Below are 18,536 nucleotides of genomic sequence, written 5' to 3'. Positions count from 1 at the left end.
TTCAAAATCGTTTGAGATTTACGAACGTGTGACTAGCCTATACAATGACTTGCAGGTACTAACCGATATATCAAGTCAGTGTTTTTATCCACCTAGACAATTCTTGTGCCAATTTATCGACCGCAAAAAGATGAAGGGCTTGGTGAGCACGAGGGCGGATTCGACCCTCCGATCGATCGTGCAGGAAGCGGAACCTCTAATATTCCTAATATTTGGATTATCCCAAATACTGATAGGTGTTCAAGCTCGAATTTCGGGAGAGATCGCAAACATTACAATTCTGATTACAATATTATTTCTGCGTATATGTAATACTGTAATATCCGTGTTTATTTGAATAACATCTTCACCAAAGTGCTTCTTCACAACGTATTTACTTCAGAAAATCATCGAAGCAAGTTTTAGGTCCTCAAAGTTTCGGAAAAGATGAGAATCACAAGCGGTTGTCATCATTTCGTTAAAAGGTAGAAGAAGAGAGAGAAAAAAAGGAGAGAAGGAAGGATTGCGAGAGGAAGAGCGAGGAGGAATACCGAGAAGTTACAAAAGATTGCAACAAAGGAAAAGAATTACACAACTGTTACTTTGTTCCATTTCTCAAGTTAAGACAGAATTTCCCAAGTTCCGTTTTAACTCTTGATTCTTATTCTCATTCTCTTCTTTGATTAGTTGAGTGGCACTTTTTAAAATCAATTTTAATGAGTTGTATGACCCAAAGGTAGAGTCAAGGAACTATTGTAGTCCAGGAAGGCTGATTTTGTGGGGCTTCAAACCGTGGGCTTCTTCTGTTCGGCTTCTTTTAATCTCGAAAGGAGGAGCGTTCAAGTGTAGAGATCATGCCATAAATACACACGCAACCATCTATTACTCATCATGTTTTCTCTTATTGCTTTCTACTTATTCGCAGAGGTATTTTCAAAGGAACAGAAGAAAACGGGAAGTTACATATGTTGTCTTCTACATAAGATAGTGAAGTGCAGGCTGTTTCAGAAATAAAATGTGTTGTATGCTACAACTTTTCCACATCAGCGGCCTTAAAAATGCTTCAACATGTTCAGATCAATGTAGGAATAGCAGCAGTGGAAAATGTGCTACCTTCGTTTATGGCCCATTCGCTTAGCGGTGGCGCAATTGGGCTTGCATTAGATCGTATGCAATCAGAAGGCATCGCGTATGGATTCCAATTCAGGTAGAGTGAACACAACCGTCGAAATATCAAGGAAAGTAATGTGTCATCCGCATATAGCAAACGATTATGATTGTTATTAATTTCGAATTTCACCATAGTAAAATTGAAATGTATGGGAGAAGGTAGGGCGATTTTAATCGGTAAAAAAAATCCTACGAGATCAACTAACGAAACGACTTATTATATTAGGATAACATGTCGTAAGAGCTATTAATTTTATAATTCACCCACGACGTTAGGCCGCATAGATTTCAACGGCTACTTTCACCACTTCCTGGTTCTTTAAAAAAATTTCTTAGTGGGTTTATTCATTCTTCCTTGTTCAAAAATAGCTCGTAATATTCAGTTGGCATTAGATACTCAAAGAATTCACGCTGGGCTCAAGTTTTCAAACACATTATGAGGAGAGGCCACTGAATCTTAGAAGAACTGTTCCTTTGAGTTCTAATATTAACGCACTTCGCTTACTGTGGATGCATATCTGGTGTTTCTCTAATTTCAATTTTTTTTGTAGCACTGGACGAAAGCCAAAATTTAAGCCCCTTCGGAGCCATATGCTCCTTCCTTCTTCCAGTTTTCTTTCTGGCACTTCCCAACGACGTGTATCATTTACTTAAATGCGAATGATGTAACGATGTTCCTTATTACCTTAGAACAAATCAATTGATATATTATAAATAAGGTAAACCATCCTAAACATACCTTCTCAGGGGAAAAATTTAGATTGCATCGATGTCAACGTAACAAAACAGTTAGCAGCATCTGTTCTTTCGATTGCCATCTTTTGAAAACTACAACTGTGTGTTTTCTTGAACCCAACCCTTGAAGCAGTGCATTAGCAAAACTCCAGCAATAAGAAAAGAAAGAAAAATAAACGAAGCAGAATAAAAACAAATTGGGTAAATATACAACTATTTATATGTTAAAAACCACTAGCAAATTTTGGTGGAAAAGACGGTGAAAAGCCAGCTAAATTCGTCATGATTTTTTATTCTTTAAAATGAGATGCGAAAGACAGAAAAATTTCGCTTATATAGCGCACTGTTCTTAGCATTTCTCCTATAGATCTTTTCAAGATTCTTTGTCAACTATACGGAATGCAGTACATCGGAAGCTGTTGGTGTGGCGGTAGATTTTATGAAGAATCAGAACATGGATGTAGTGATTGCTCCACCATGCCCAAAAGGTCATTCCGTTCAGAGCAATCTCTTTGAATCAGAAGGTACACAACATGTTTTCAGCAGCAAGAATTATGGCTCATCTCTCGACATTTTATAAGAAAGCATTACTTGGATGGGGTTTTCTCTTGGACTCCGAATTCAGTAACCCGCAACGTTTCCCTTTTTTCACCAGAGCTCTACCAGACTCACTAAGGTAACTTACTCCAGAGTATGCATAAGGTTAGAGTGTTCTAGAGCTTCAGAAAAATCTCGGTTTTTGCCAATTTCTTCTAGTTGTCAGAGGTCAGGAAGTAGGATGGTATTATCATTGACATTTTTTCTCCAATGTAGGTGACAGCCGAGAAATTTACAGATTTAGAATCCACATATTTCTGCTGCCAGTTTCGTAAGAAAAATTTCCGATAATTTATTGATTGTAGAGGCCGAAATTATAGATGATGCAGACACGACACTTTCACGTTTCAGAGAACAAACTTGGAAATGTGTGTTCAATTTCAATCTGCATTTCCGAAGGCTGGCAAAGGAAAGAGACAATTTTGAAGTATTAATTTCCTACTACTAAAAAATAGGAAGTAATGTGCAAGCAGAAGCTTTAAACGGTTTTTCTTTTAGTCTAGTCTGTCTTTCTTTTCGAAATTTTTTTCTCCTGGTTCAACGGTGAAAACCTGCAGATTCTTGCTGATTTTTTCTGGCTCCTTTTTCCTGCAGTGCAAACTTCTTTCTTCCAAAAGACATGCGTGAAATTCTCATTAAAATTCTTATTATTTAATAGTAATAGTAGCCAGTAATTTTGTTCGAATCAAAAATTCAGGGCGAATGGAATCATATATTATGCTTTGTGAAGATAACTTTGCAAGCATGATTTATGACGTTGAGTCAAAAGTTTTCGGACATCTTACAATTTTCAAACGATAACTGTCAATCATTTGAAGTATGCCCCATTGGCATCGAAGGTCTTCTGCCAGTGTTTAGGCAGATCGTAGATGCCTTTGCTTCAGAACTGTGGGGACTGGTCTTTGAAGAACTGCTCATAGGAAAAATGGTGGTAATCCGAGGGAGCTAATTCTGGGGAAAACGGTGGGTGCGCTAAAATGGCCCACCCGAACTTCATCAGTTCAGCCTTGGTCGTTCTTGCAACGTGCTGCTGAGCGTTGTCGGGCTAGAAGTAGGCTGGAAGTAGAAGCAGCTGCTGCGAGTGTGAAATTTCCAGATTTGCCTTGGAATTCTTCAGTTGGTCAACGAAGACGTCCACTATCACCGTACATCCCCCGGCGAACAGCTCCCAATATTTGATGACGTTTACGCTGCACCAGGTGCTGAGCATAACCTTTTTGGCGTGTATATTGAGTTTAGGGACGTCTTCTGCATCCGTACCTTTGTCAACCCATTGGGCACGTCAGTTCGCGAGTGGTTTGATACAGATCGGCTTCCACCTGTCTCCGCAGCAAGTCTAAATCCAACTTCACTGGGCGTCCCGAACGGCCTTCATCTTCGATGGAACCGTCTCCCGTCGCAAACATCGAGTGTCACTTGTAGAGTGCACGTCTAGCGGTAGCATGCTCCTTGTAAACTTCCGTCAAAGTCTATCGATATCCTGGGATATCTTGGCCGGATAGATGAAGAACACGTTGCGGACATGGAGTGACGACGTCTTGAAGTTGCGCGGCATGGTGGCAGGAAAGGAACTACTCTGGTGTAATTGTTAAACTAAATTCTGAAGAACCTTTTATACCCTATCAAACGGTAGCTAAAGCGTCCATTTCTACTAGCTCTTTGCTGGATTATTATCTGTAAAAATCATCGCTATCATAATGTTCTTAGAACTTTCGACTCAACCTAATAAATTGTTGGAGATAAAAATTTTTCGTCCTTGCAAACTAAGGTCTAAGGTATATTTAATAGAAACTGACCTTTTCAAACTTCTTCTTCAGTATGATGAAAAGCGTCCTGCAATTATTTCAAATGTTTGAATGGAATCGTGTCGCAATTTTCTACACACCAAACGAAGTTCAATATTGTGACAGTATCATCGACGACACAATGGTAATGTAGAAAGAAGACTTCATGAGAAAGACGACAAACAACTGTATTCAGGCAGTGTTCGCTGATGAATCAACCTACTACGTGGAAGTGATACAAAAGACGGTGTGGAACCGACAGGATGACGAGTACTTTAGAAATGAAATGCTTCGTGCGAAAAGATCATCAAGAAGTATCAATTTCCTTCGAGACTGTATAGATTGGAAATAGATATTTTGATTTCAGTAATAGTAGTATGTCTCGATACTGCTAAAGATAGAAGGAATTTCATGAAAGCAGCACGGAGGTTAGACATGGTTTCGGACGAGTTCGTCTACGTTCTGCTAGGAATGCGAGGGTTTGCATTTGGTACGATATTTTCTTGAAAAAAGATTGTTGAAATAATCGAGAAATAAATCACGCCATCAGAATGCAGTTCGAACAGGCGTCAAGCAACGTTTTATTAGGGAACGTGAAATTCATTTCAATTAAATCAACTAACTGTTTTGATTTTCAAACATGAACTAACCAAGAATTAGTCACGCTCGGAGTTCCTTGATTTGAAATCGCAAAACTGTCGCAATTAATTATATATGGAACCTAGATATGTTAGAGGTCTGCCATAGTTATGTGTGAATCACAGAGGCAGAGCACTGCATTGACATTTGCAAGATATTGTCTAGGGATCGCATGCTCCATCAAAACGAATGTGCGTCAATAAAAGTTGCTACTTTAAGAACTCTGTTGAGACCAACGATGATCCAGAATTAGATGAATCGAACCAAAACTTTTCAACTGTCCTCCAACTCGTCTCCGACTTCTTGAGAAGCCAATAATGTTAGAGTGATTTTAAAAAATCTTGTCAATTTTATAGTTTCTTCTTCTTTGTTTTTTTTTATTCAGCATACAGAGGAAATTATTCAACAGCATAATCGCGATTGTTAGTCACCCCAGTGCTCCACCTAACGGGAAAATCAGCGACCCCTTCCCCCAGAACTGCGGAGGCTGGGAACTCCAAGAAGTCGGGAACGTCCGACTAATGTCATCGAATTAGGTTAAAGTTGGAATTGAAGAGAATGGAATTTCTTAGCCACGAAAACATTGAGGGGGCAAAATGAGTGATAATCAGAGGAGGCTATGATAGGAAGATACAAAAGATCAGAGTGCTCTGTTCCAGCTAATCTTTTTGAGTTTTTGATGGCTATATGAGTTCTTTAGGTATATGAGGTCTCGCGTCATCATGAGGGAGATGCATCGAAGCTGACATCTTCCGCAGTTCTCGGATAACTTTTCAGAGTTCCAGAGCCTAGCGGCATAAGTGACAGCGGTGATAGTATGTCCTTGCGGGAGCAGCTCGTAGTACAGCATTTTACTCGAGTCCCAAAAGCAGCAATAGAAGGCCATTCTAGGGTGCATGTCCGATTTAGAAGATCTTCTCCTCGAGGCAAAACGATATGACTACACGGCACGATGTGAATTGGAATCTTAGAGTGCCCAATTCTCATATCCAGTAATCTGATCTTCCATGAAATTCTTTTGGTGCGGGCGGAGAAGGAGAAATTGGTGGATGGACTCCCGGCTGTACCCACGATGGATCCCTCATAGATTGTCATCCGCCAATCTATGAGGGATCCATCGAGTCAGCATTTTTCTGTGGCTGAGAGCCTAGTGACGGAGGCGACTGACCAGGGATTGCTGTCAAAGATCTTTGCGAAGCGAGCGAAAAACAGGTAGACAGTCCCGCTAGGAGTGGTTCCTTTCCCCAATGAACTTTTGAGGTTGCGGACTGCTTTCGTAGCTCCACTGCTACGGCGCCGTTCATAGAAAATCATGTCTTGGAGCTGCTCTTGTGAAATCCACGTCATGCTCAAAGTTAAGGAAGGTGCATATCTTAAACTTTACCGTCGGCTAATCTTGCTTCCTCAATTTTCTTATATTTATGTAGTTTTACCACTTTTCTTGCAGTCAAAAATCTAGCACATTACCACGATCGTGGATGATTACACAGGGCAGTTTTTTCTCTGTTAAATTTACAATTTTTAGGACAAGCAACTCGAGGAACAACGCAACGTAAGCAGTAGCAACTTTTTTAAATGAATTTTGATAGGAAGTGCAAATAATCGTGACGGGATTTCAAAACATCTTGCACTTTTATAGAGTATATGCACGAGCATGATTTCTTGTTTTTTTTTAATTCTAAGTTTCCCAGTACCTTTCCAAAGTGGCTATATGATTGCTAGATCTATCTACACCACTGAAGTGTAAATACATCGAGCTCTCAACACAACTGTAATAGTCTTCAACTATGTATAATCATCTCACTCTCACTTTCTTGTGCATTCTTCAATACTTCTTTTTGTTTTCTGGCGAAAATGCTGCTCTACAGACGTGCGAGACTTTTCTTACATGCACTCTGCTTTATTAGAAGTGTATGTTTCCGCTACGTTGTGTGTTTTAAGTGTCGAATGGTCTGACTCCTTTCTGGGAAGATTTAGAAAATGATCACGCTGACGACCAGCTAGTCAAGGAGGTCTCCAAGAGAATACTTGTGGTATGCATGATTGGACAGATTCAAAAGTTTTGGTGAAAATTTTGAAATTAATTATGACCATATCGAAGGTTGATACGAACAGCGATGACGTTGATACCCAGAAAATAAACGACTTCACAAAGAATGTTGGTCCACGAGTTAGAAACGATCCACTTTACTGCTCCACTACTGCCTGTTTAGGAAATGATGGAAAACCGGTAAAGATCGTTTCTTACGATTGTTCTGCAAAAAACGCCGCCTATTTTAGATGGCAGTTTGGAGTCGTCACCTGCATGACGTTTTCTACCTTTATGGTCTGTCGTTGAATGATTCACTTTCTCTTGATCCGGTAGGGGGACAGTCTAATGCTTCAACTCTTTCTCATTCAATGAAACGATCATTTGTTGGTGAGCTCTATTGTTATTAGTTATAAAGCAAATTATGGATTTTATACTGTAAAAACGTGACAATCCATCAAAATCACATCAACAGAAATGACAACGGAGCAATTACATGTTCAATTTGACCCAATACAATTATCTCCAATCACTTCAGAATTAGGTTTAAGCTAGGACTGCGATATAGCATAATCAGAAGTTCATAAACATTCTACAAAGACTATTGCCCATGTTCGACTGTTCTTGAATCTTGGCATCTCGGCATTCGTAGCGTATATATTGATCTGCTTGAGCTATGGCTAAGATTGGTGATGATCTTTGACAGTTAACGTTTCGGCGTTATCGGCTTCGACAGAGCCTGGGAAATCAAAGCCATCTGTAATTCGTCCTCTCAAGTGCCTCGTCACCTACAGGAAGCATTCAAACGATAAGCGTACTTAACGACAAACAGCAAACCCATCAGCTAGTGCCTGGTCTGAGAATCTGGTCCATAAAGTGGCAATATCCAACGGGAACCCAGCTGAAGACTGTGTTGCTCGACATGCACGACAACCTTCTCGAAGATCCAACGTAGTGGATGGGCCAAAAAAAGTTCCTTTCTGTCTGTCTTACATATGTGATGATATTAGCAGAGCGGACGAAGTTGCCCACGCCAAGTCGGTCTACAGAACGACCTGAAGATTGCGGAAATACCACCAACGAACCTCTAGTTATCTGGTACGCAATCGTGCAAATGACCGACTTTGCACAACTTACCTGCATGATTTGCCTACATGACAGGAGGATTGCATGGTATCAAGAGTGGCGTATCGTATCACGTGCAGGTCGTGTGGTGACGATTATATGGGGAAATAGGAATCCATCTGCGTATTTGGGCTCAGGAGCACCTAGATAGACTCACAAAATCTAAACTCTCTACCCCACTTGGAGCACAACGAAGAATATGTCATCAAAAGTCCGAAATAGAGGTAGAAGTTAGGATACTATTTTTTGAGCCCGAGATAATAACGCGCAGGGCGCTAAAGGTACTTTGAATAACCGCCAAAAGTCCAAAAATAAACAGGATGAGTATATTGCGATCACAAACAAAGTAGCCTCATGTCATATCTGTCCGAGTTTTGATTTACGTGACGCGTCATCAGGTCCCTATAAAAAACCCTTGTGACTTATAGTTGTAAAAAGTGTTGTTCCGTTACGTTACCATATTCAACAAATGGGGTCAGCACTACCTGATAGGTTTGTTGCTCGTTAAGTAGCCTATTGCTTGAATGCTTTCTGTAGGTGATGAGGCAGTTGAGAGGACAAATTAAAGATGACTCTGATTTTTCCAGGCTCTGACGAAGGCGACAACGCCGAAACGTTAGCTGCTAATAAAGATCATTACCAATCTTGGCCACAGCTGAAGTAAATAAATATAAAAGCTGCGAATTTTGCAAAGATGTTTCAAAGGCGGCACATCACGAGAGTGAGGATGTTGAGATCTTTCCATGTTTAGATAGGATGGGTGTAGTTCACGAGTATGAGCGCTATCGCACTCGATTCCCCCTAAATATCCAGAAAAAAGGCGCGGAATTCGTCCTTATCCCCCTAAGAGGCACTCGGTAGCGGGTCTCGTCTGCGAAAGATGCACATGCGCCGCCGGCAAACAAGGGAAAACGCACTAAAAGTCAACACATTGTGCGACCCGGCGCTTTTTCAGGTGCTTCGTAGGTGGGAAACGAGGCCGTTTCCCACCTACGAAGCTTGTTTTTCTCGATAACTAACACCAGTAGCATAAGAAGAGCGCTCACACTCCTGAACTACACCCCTAGCCCTATCTATCCATAGAAAAATCCCAACACCCTCAATTTCGTTGTATGCTGTCTTCATCTCTGATTCCATTCTTCAGTTCTTAGTTGTTGTTTTTTTTTCTGTCAAGTTGGGTGAAGCCCAGGAATAAAAAGTCACCATTATGTCTGTGAGGCAGAGAGTTCCATATGGTTTGAACACAACCAAATTAGTTTTTATCTCCCCGGGATCGATAAACTGATATCAGACTTGTTCGAAAGGGTAGAAACACTAACGTAACCGTTTTTATAAGTCTCAATCGATTCTAATTTTTGAAGACGAACGCTTTGACACGTATTGAAACTATTGATCAAAGGGAAGCGCCTTATCCTTTATCCTCTTGTCAGAGTGAAGTCCATAAGGATAATCTTTCATTGAAATCATCGTTGTAGGTACACCGGTTTCTTCTTTGAAGAATTCTTTTAAGGGAAGCTCACTTCTAAGGTCACTTCTTTATTTGTTCAAAGTGGGAAGTGACGTGCTCAAATCTTATAAGCCTTAAAGGCATCACCTCAAAATCTGGCGTGGTGCGAGTTTCAGGTGGGTTATGCCTACACGTCGTAGATTATGGAGAGAAAGGAGATTCCGTCCATTTCTTACTAATTGCCGTAAAAAACGGCCCGAACGATACGACTTTCAGCATTTCGGCGCTTTTTTTCTACAACGAGTTTGATTGGAGCGCGCCAGCTTTGTGCACGCGCCGCATCTCCCGGGGCCTTTTTTACAGCAGTTAGGGGGAAATGGACGGGATCACTCTCTTCTCCATGATCTACGACCCCGTGTAGGAACTCTCCACTTGAAATCCTCACCACCCCAGGTTCGTGGGGTGATGCCTTTAAACCACAGTTGACCCTAATGTGAATGCATTATTTTCTTCTTCTATTTTCTTCCATACAGACATAAACACATGGTAGAATCCGCATAAGGCTTCCAATGAATGTTCCCTTGATATCTTGCCTTTATCTCGCTGAACTCTTGAGCATCACTATTGCAGTTTCAGCTGTACTCGACCTCGAAGTTTTGCAATTAAGATCCGGATTTCAATGTCAAAATTGCGTAGAAACTACCATTTCACAATTTATATTATCGAGTTTGATAAGCTGTACACGAGGTTGTTAAATAAATTTATTGGTTAACGTTTTGGCTATATCGCCTTCTTCAGAGCCTGAAAAGGGCGATATTCAATCTACAATTCAAACGACCAACCTCTCCACAAGAAACTGATAAACTCCACGCCTACTTTCAATCACAAATTTAGCGACTGCGCTGAATGCACACCTTAGATCGGAGACGCCTAGCATGGACCGCTGACTGATCGATCACGAGGGCGAATGGTTCGAATGTCACATTCGGATCGGAAGAACCATTCGAGATATGGCGCGAGTTCCCGCGTTATCGACAGACATTCACCCTTGCGGTTCATTTTAGGGTTTTTGGCTTGGATCCAAAATGCCTCCAGCGATTTTCGAGCCAACATTTTAGATTCGTGCGCTAAGATTTGGACCCTAATTTCAAAATCGACTCCGTCGTGTTTTTATGTTCTATGGGCACCTAAAGGTGTCCCTTCTCGTGACCTATTCTTGCCGCTCACGTGCTCTTTGATGCGGACATACAGCGGTCGTGCCGTTTCACCGACATACTCGTCGCCACAGTTCGTGCAAGAAATCAGTTAGATTACCCCGGATCTCAAACAGTCTCCTGGTCTACCTGTGGGACAAATAATACAGTTCGGTGTTGTACAGATGGTATCGTACAAACGATTCAAACGTTGACGTTTCAAATTGCACGAACTGTGGCGACGAGTATGTCGGTGAAACGGCACGACCGCTGTATGTCCGCATCAAAGAGCACGTGAGCGGCAAGAATAGGTTACGAGAAGGGACACCTTTAGGTGCCCATAGAACACAAAAACACGACGGAGTCGATTTTGAAATTAGGGTCCGAATCTTAGCGCACGAATCTAAAACGTTGGCTCGAAAATCGCTGGAGGCATTTTGGATCCAAGCCAAAAACCCTAAAATGAACCGCAAGGGTGAATGTCTGTCGATAACGCGGGAACTCGCGCCATATCTCGAATGGTTCTTCCGATCCGAATGTGACATTCGAACCATTCGCCCTCGTGATCGATCAGTCAGCGGTCCATGCTAGGCGTCTCCGATCTAAGGTGAGCATTCAGCGCAGTCGCTAAATTTCTGATTGAAAGTAGGCGTGGAGTTTATCAGTTTACTTGTGGAGAGGTTGGTCGTTTGAATTGTAGATTGAATATCGCCCTTTTCAGGCTCTGAAGAAGGCGATATAGCCGAAACGTTAGCCAATAAATTTATTTAACAACCTCGTGTACAGCTTATCAAACTCGATAATATAAGTTCAACTATGTCGAGGTTCATTGAAAGTCGAACTTTTCAACTACCATTTCACAAGTTTTATGCTGTTATTTCGTAGCACTGCTTAAGGCCTCACGGGAGCTGTTACGATCAATGATAAAGGGACCAGAGTCCCACTCTTCTCTGCATATGGTCTTGACAACAACTACAACCAGATCACCTTTGTGAATTTCACTTTCTCAAATGGAGCACCTGTAAGTCTTGCGGACTATGCGACTTGTGACAGTTCTTCCAGTAAGCGAGGATTTTTCAAGGATATGTCTAAAGGGTACACTGATGAAGCGACTACAATTTGGGCAACACGACAGGGAAAACGGTATTGCTCATGAACTATAGTTGGGTCAGAACGACATGAAGCGCGGTGCGCGAGAGTTTGCGCAGGAGCAACGCCATTTTTGACCGCTCGCAGCCTGCTTGGTCCGGTAAAAAAAACTGCATTGCTATGGCGCGACCGCTCGCGCACCGTCCTATCACCACATCGTGCTTCATATCTTATTTACCCGACCATAATTCACCTTCAGGACATAAATAACATTTTCAGCCCACTTTCTCGACCTGTCTGTGGTTACAGTGGAACTGATTGCCCAAAGGCATTCTGGGACCAGTACTCAGTGTATGTACTCGTAGGAGGAGCTATACTTCTGTTTTTATCACTAGCTGCTATTCTCTTCTTCGTCTATGTACTAAGGTAATGGATGAGCTTTTGAGATTCCATCACTAAAACAGCATCTGATACTTATTAAGCACATTGGCTCAGTACGGTCCTTCCTTCCATCATGCTATATAATAACGCGCATGGTCTGTGTGTGTGTGTGTTTGTCTGTGTGTCACGAAAATACTCCATAATGATGCAAAACGCTGCACCGGTGAGGTGCCGAACCATCGCCATGCACCTGATAGGCGAGCAATTTACCTTTTCACCATTGTCTAAGCCATATAGCTAAATATTTTGCTTTGATAAGGCAAGTTGGTTTTGCTAGTAGCTGTTAACGGAGGAAACTCATACTTCGAATAATGGTTTCAAAATGTGGCGATTTGAGAGAAACATAAATGTTAAATCAAGTTCTATTGTTCTCCAAATATAGAACCGATGCGTTTAGGGAAAAACCATAAAATCTTCCATCTATGCTTAAATTTTCGGGTAAAAAAAAATTGAAAAAAGCGTTGATAGAAAAAGCAATTCTAATTCCCCAACAAATTTCGCAACTGTTACTTCTTACTGATCGGTGAAGGCGAGCGAAGCGAACACCAAAATAAGCCTGATGTCCGGCTTTAGCCGGACGTTCAGGCTGGTACCTTTATAACGACTATGATCCGAGACTGCAGTATGAACACAACAACCAAAACTGCGAACAAAAAACATCACTCAAGTGAGGAATTTAGCTGTAAAAGAAGTTAATTTTAATGCCAGTCGATAAAGTGCCAACTGATTCTAACAAATAAATTAAGGAACATGTTCCTCTGGAGTTCTCTCGAATGGAGCCTCTACTGTTACTCCAATGTTTCGAATCCACTAATAAACACTCCACAACGAAACCAACAGTTGAAACTAACTACACTGGCTCGCAGAACCTATGCACGAAAGTAACTTTTGCATCATGTGTGACTGCAAAGTGTGTAGCATAGCTCGATGAAACGTGATTTACACATAGAAAGAACTGCTACAGTATAGCACACAAAGTAACACATGAAATTACGCAATGAAACGAACAGAAGTGGCACTTTTATTCAGAGATAGTAATTCCACTAAAGTAACCGCGATTTCTGATGGTCTCCTAGATATTACAAAAGGTGGGGTATGGTTGTTAACAGGTTGTGTGATCACCAAGGATAGCAATGCATGCTCTGTGACGTGCTCCCACGCTGACCGCAAGATTGGTAAGGAGTCCTTGTGATGGGGCCCTGTAGTCCACAGTTGCGCTATACCCACAGTGTCCTTAGGTCATGCGAAGTTCAGTTTCCTGTGCAGGAATGGACGACCTCCATCAACATAGTCCTCACTTTCATTCATTTCTTCCGAGTTGTTTATACAATGTTATTTTACCTGTCTCGTCCTTAAGTTTTGTACACGAGTGTATTGAAATACTCTGTGAGATAAGACGCTTCGGATGTTCAACAGGGTGCCACTCTGAGGCTGAGAGCAGAGCAGAGAGAAGATGTAGGGCCTGTTAAAGGCTGTTAAAAGCAGGAATTTGATGATGTTGGGATCTCATCACGAATTAATAGAGAAGGAGCGTGGATTACAACTAGCGTGAGCGTGATCAAACTGAATTTTTCTCAGCAGTCCAAAAAAATTACGCTGTGCAGATTGTGTGATCCGATCATTCTAACGGTGTAACTTGTTACGCGACAGGGCCTATGCAGCTCCGTTCCCAGTTATCATCCGGAATCCAACTAATATAACTCAGATAAGCCGTAGAAGCTTTCTCATCCGCACAGTAGCCGTCAATCCCATGGGACGCAGGTCTTAAGGAAATTACAGGCGCACTGATCAGTTTGAACAAATTCATCGATGACGCTTTTTTGTGCGCAAACTCCAACCACACACGGATTCGGTTTATTCATGATGGCCTTACTGATCGATCCTACATGGTCAGAGTGCGAGGAGTAGATACAGAATTTTGTCTAAGTTTTATTTGATAGATGAAGATGATGAACATGACACTGATGGTCGTAGAGACCAGTCTTGACATCATCTCCTACCAGTTCCTCTTTCGAACAATTTCTCTGGTAACTGACGAAAGTAGATGATATGAGCATATATGCGCACGAAGAATGGATATACACGTTTAGATGGGACCAACGTCTGCCCACTATTTCGTGAATCTTAAGACGAACATGCCTCTGAATTTTTCAGAATTCGCCGACTGGAGGAGGAACAACTGCGTTTGCAGTGGCTGGTGCCGTACATTAAACTAGGAAGCCTCCCTAGTTTGGTATGTTTTGCAAAATTTCATTTTTATTACGTCACAACAGGTAGTGAAGTCAACATTGGGGCATTCCCTCCTATTTTTGTTATTGACTAGTATTTTCCCAAATTATATTCAGATGGAACCATTTTGATAAGAGTATCGAAACATGGGAAAGGTGAACAATTTGTAAAAAAAAACCTTTCCAGAAAAAGCTTCAACATATGAGCAAACCTTCGCTTCAATCAGGACCCTCCACCATAACCGCTGATTCAGGATTCAATTCGAAAGCAAACTTCAGTGACTACGTAGTCTATTTTATCGAGAAGGATTTAGTCCTCGCTACAAAACATGCAAAAACTACTCTCACGCAAGAAGATTATTTGAGATTTCCGAGGGTTTGTTGGATTTTTTTAGAAGCTTTGGTTTATTTCTCTTCATAAGTGTTCTATGGTGATATCCATAAAAAGACATCAAAGTAGCAATGGAGAAATCGTGCACTTGAATTTACTGTTCAATCGAAGAATGCAGGTTCAACTCATAAATAACAAATTTACGTCTATTGTTTGTTGAGAATTTCCTTTGAAATCAGACTTTTACTGTCTCTATCAGATGAGGAATATGGATCATGATAATGTAAACAGCTTTATCGGTTTGTCTATCGACGGAGCAGAATACGTTGCCATTTGGCGAATGTGTCAGAGAGGAACATTGCAGGTGATAAGATTTATTTTTGTCTCTGCAGTAATCAGATATGAGGATCGCCGTTTCAATTCCAGGAACTTATATCAAAAGGATCGCTGTGGTTTGATCCATTCTTCATGTTCTGCATCATGCGAGACATCGCTGAAGTAAGTAACCTACGATAATCTACGCAGTATTCTGGTGCGAGTCGAGAGATCGTACTGTTTTAGGGGTTGCGCTTCCTGCATGCCTCTTTCATAAAATGTCATGGGCGGCTCCGTTCGGGCTGTTGTTTAGTCAGCGAAAGTTGGCAAGTGAAAATATCCGATTACGGCGTCGAGTCATTGGCCGAAGAAGACCGCCAGAAACGAAAACGTACTCATGTTTCAATTCCTACCAATATTCATTATCATCTCATCAGAGCTTATTAAGGTCTTCTTTGGATTGCTCCCGAGCACCTCAGGGATTCCAAAACCTCTAAAGAGGGAGATGTCTTTTCATTTGCTATTGTTTCTTCAGAAGTTATTACACGAAAGGCTGCATGGAACATCTACGAACGCAAGGAAAGTGTTGATGGTAAATAATGTGCAAGCTAATAACAGTTTTTGGAAGCTAATTATGTTTCTCCTGCTCAAAAATGCGGAAAGGGAGAAGGATCTTCTGTTACGACAACTGATTATTGTTACACTTTCCTACATTTCATTTGTATTTCAATGGCACTATCCTTCAGTGTCGACGACATGTTGCCATGCTTCAGGCAGTTTGCAGTACTCTTTCATAGCAGAATTCGGGGAATTGGTGCCAAAAAATGATTGAAGGTCCGTTTTGAGGTCACTTTGATCAACGAACTAGCGTTGTCCCGGATGATGAAAAGGAGATCGGAACACGTGGAATTCGGGCGGGCAGTTTCCGAATTTGATGGCCCATGGACCGGGCTACTAGCCAGACACCTTTGTGGATAGTTTGGTCACGTCTTGCAGCGAGAGGAAAATTCTGTTGCCAAAACCGCTCCGAAGCTCGACGTTTCAGGCGTGAGCCAGCGCGGGAGGCCAAGGATTCGCTGGTTGGACCGTGTGAAGCTGGATATGATAGATGCGTGTTTGTGTGCGGCGGATGCGATGGATGGAACCGTATGGAAGACAAGAAGCAAAAAGACGAACCCTGAAACAACGCGGAACAAACGCTAGGAAGAAGAAGCGTCACAATTTGATGGCGGATAGGAAAAGATAGTCCAGTCAAGATTGCGCAGCTTTAACTGGGTCAACTTCGCGATATATGGGCATCATGCACGAAGGATACTTTTCTCTCTATCCCTCTAAGCTTTGCAGCTACCCGATCCATTTCTCTCTATCCCTCTAAGCTTTGCAGCTACCCGATCCAGCTGTTCGCAGTACTTCTCCGCATTAATAGGTAGAACCATGGGAGGAACTCTCAACGAACGACTCCTTTCACATTTCCACCAGCAACACAACACGATTTTCAAAGCTTCTGAAGCCTCTTCACGAGGTAAAATAAGAGCATCGCCAGAAGCAGCCATCAAGGCGTTAATGATAGAATACTTAGGATAGATAAATAATCCATAGTATTAGGCTGACAGCTCAACTAAGTAAATTTCTAAAAAAAACCCCAAAGTGTAACAGAAATTAGTTGTCAGGGTAACAGTAACACGAATCGACTTGCACAACTGAAATTCCAATAATTCAGAGATAGTTTATATGGTCAGAAAGGGTGGCTCTTTACCACTGCGGCCAGATATGACCAGTGAAACAGAAATAAGCAATGCGACGGTAAAAATCATACTATTTCTAAGGTTCTCACGTTTTTCTATCGATTGAAGTATTTCAGCTCCGTCTGATCCGCGACTGTTGGTCCGAAAACCCGACCGAACGCCCAACAGCGGAAATGATTTGTAAACTTCTTAGGGTCAGATGAATCATATAGGGCTGAAGTTATGACTTTCTTTATTTCATTTCCTTCTAGTCAACTATGCCTAATACAAAGGAAAACTTAATGGATCATATGTTTAATATGCTAGAAGAATGCACCAGAACACTTGAGTTAGACGTCGAGGAGCGAACAAAACAACTTCAGGAAGAAAAAAAGAAGGCTGACATACTCTTAGGAAAAATGCTACCGAGGTTAGTTTTATAAGTACGAAGTTGAAGTTTCTGTGTGAATCATGCTTGGAAAAAAGTCACAATCATTTCAAGAACACCGTTATTCAGTGCCAAGTTGGATAAATAGAACCTACTGAAGCTGTCATGAAAAGAAAGGAAAACCCTTAAAACATTGAGACACATGAGTTAGGGAAAACGGGAGAGCTTCAGCAATGACTAAAGGATGCATGGTAGCAAGGAATTCGGAAACGACATCACTTTTAAAATGAAGTAGTGGACATGTGGTCACTCCTTTCTGAAAAAAACTTCTACTTAACAAGAAGTGCCATTTGAAAAACACAAAATGAATGGTTTGGAGAAGGAAGTCAGGGAAATTTCCATTCATCGTTGTTTTTGAAATGTTTAATCCTTTTCAATACCAAACACGCTTTACATTTATCCTCTTTACGGACGAGTTGAAAACGAAGAAAGATTCATTAATTGTAGATGTGTATATATATGTATATATAAAAATTAGCTTTGACCAAAAAATGAGGCCTTGGGTGCTTCTAGTGTGTCTGATTCGAGTGTTTCTAGAGTAGGTTTGATGTTTTCACTCATCCTTGAGAACTGTACTTACCAAGGAAAAATACAGCATCGATAGTTTTCTCGATTCCTGGTTTTATTTGTAGACAAGTAGCAGATCGCCTAAAACTAGGGCAAACTGTTGAACCTGAGGGTTTCAACTGCGTCACAGTGTTCTTCTCTGATGTGGTAAAGTTCACACAGCTTGCGGCAAAATGTTCGGCATTCCAGGTAAAAACCATTCTGGTCACTGAGAGGATTTCAAGTTTACTTAATTCAATTTTGTTTCAGGTTGTCAGTTTGTTAAACGATCTCTACGGTGGTTTTGACTCAATTATTGAGGAGCACTGCGTTTATAAGGTCTTCTTTTCAAATCTTTAGATTGCACAAACTTCTTTTTCCAATGACACCAAGTGGAAACCCGGAATAATTCAAACATTATCTTCAAATGCACGACTGCTCATATTGGCTCGATTCTTTTTGAAAAGGTTGAGTCTATCGGAGATGGTTACCTATGTGTGTCGGGACTACCAACAAGGAACGGGGACACACATATCAAGGAGATAGCCGAACTGTCATTGTCATTTATGGAATTTGCGGACGAATTTCGATTCAGCCCACTTCCACGAGAACGAATTCTACTCCGGATTGGAATGAACACAGATGAGCTCAAATAGACTGTTTGGAATCCGTTTGCGGTCCTATAAACTGACTGAGTTCACTGAAAGTATCTGTTT

The 18,536-nt window shown here is 41.4% G+C and overlaps 3 protein-coding genes across 7 annotated transcripts; 1 reads left to right on the top strand and 2 right to left on the bottom strand.

Moving 5' to 3' along the window:
• Window positions 1-1,037: 1,037 nt before the first annotated feature.
• Window positions 1,038-18,476, top strand: RB195_003338 (uncharacterized protein; the record flags this gene model as incomplete). Of its 5 annotated transcripts, XM_064200946.1 has the most annotated exons (24): window positions 1,038-1,186; window positions 2,263-2,372; window positions 2,428-2,560; window positions 4,299-4,410; window positions 4,462-4,579; window positions 4,633-4,755; window positions 6,846-6,937; window positions 7,006-7,134; window positions 7,185-7,323; window positions 11,595-11,719; window positions 11,780-11,841; window positions 12,067-12,213; window positions 14,383-14,461; window positions 14,644-14,832; window positions 15,047-15,151; window positions 15,214-15,285; window positions 15,349-15,493; window positions 15,551-15,694; window positions 16,823-16,905; window positions 16,964-17,041; window positions 17,099-17,256; window positions 17,907-18,030; window positions 18,091-18,159; window positions 18,288-18,476. In XM_064200946.1, the coding sequence occupies 24 exons, from the start codon at window positions 1,038-1,040 to the stop codon at window positions 18,474-18,476; spliced, it is 2,874 nt and encodes a 957-aa protein (XP_064056827.1). The 5 variants fall into 5 exon arrangements, with proteins under 5 accessions (XP_064056827.1, XP_064056830.1, XP_064056831.1 ...); XM_064200949.1 differs by lacking the exons at window positions 1,038-1,186; window positions 2,263-2,372; window positions 2,428-2,560; ... (13 more) ...; window positions 18,091-18,159; window positions 18,288-18,476 and adding an exon at window positions 8,646-8,722 and having other exon boundaries at window positions 4,300-4,410; XM_013435723.2 differs by lacking the exons at window positions 1,038-1,186; window positions 2,263-2,372; window positions 2,428-2,560; ... (15 more) ...; window positions 16,823-16,905; window positions 16,964-17,041 and having other exon boundaries at window positions 17,105-17,256.
• RB195_003340 (uncharacterized protein) lies at window positions 1,978-5,754 on the bottom strand (the record flags this gene model as incomplete). The annotated part of the gene is made up of 4 exons (XM_064200951.1): window positions 1,978-2,007; window positions 4,278-4,314; window positions 4,367-4,451; window positions 5,652-5,754. 4 exons carry the CDS (start codon window positions 5,752-5,754, stop codon window positions 1,978-1,980), a joined length of 255 nt encoding a protein of 84 aa, XP_064056832.1.
• On the bottom strand, window positions 16,434-16,655 carry RB195_003339 (uncharacterized protein; the record flags this gene model as incomplete). Its single annotated transcript, XM_064200950.1, has 1 exon — window positions 16,434-16,655. The coding sequence occupies one exon, from the start codon at window positions 16,653-16,655 to the stop codon at window positions 16,434-16,436; it is 222 nt and encodes a 73-aa protein (XP_064056828.1).
• Window positions 18,477-18,536: the final 60 nt, after the last annotated feature.

This window comes from Necator americanus, chromosome IV (genome assembly GCF_031761385.1).
Source record: "Necator americanus strain Aroian chromosome IV, whole genome shotgun sequence".
Classification (NCBI taxonomy): Eukaryota; Metazoa; Nematoda; class Chromadorea; order Rhabditida; family Ancylostomatidae; genus Necator; species Necator americanus.
Note: the sequence above shows the minus strand (reverse complement) of the source record. Positions and strands in the feature narration are given on the sequence as shown.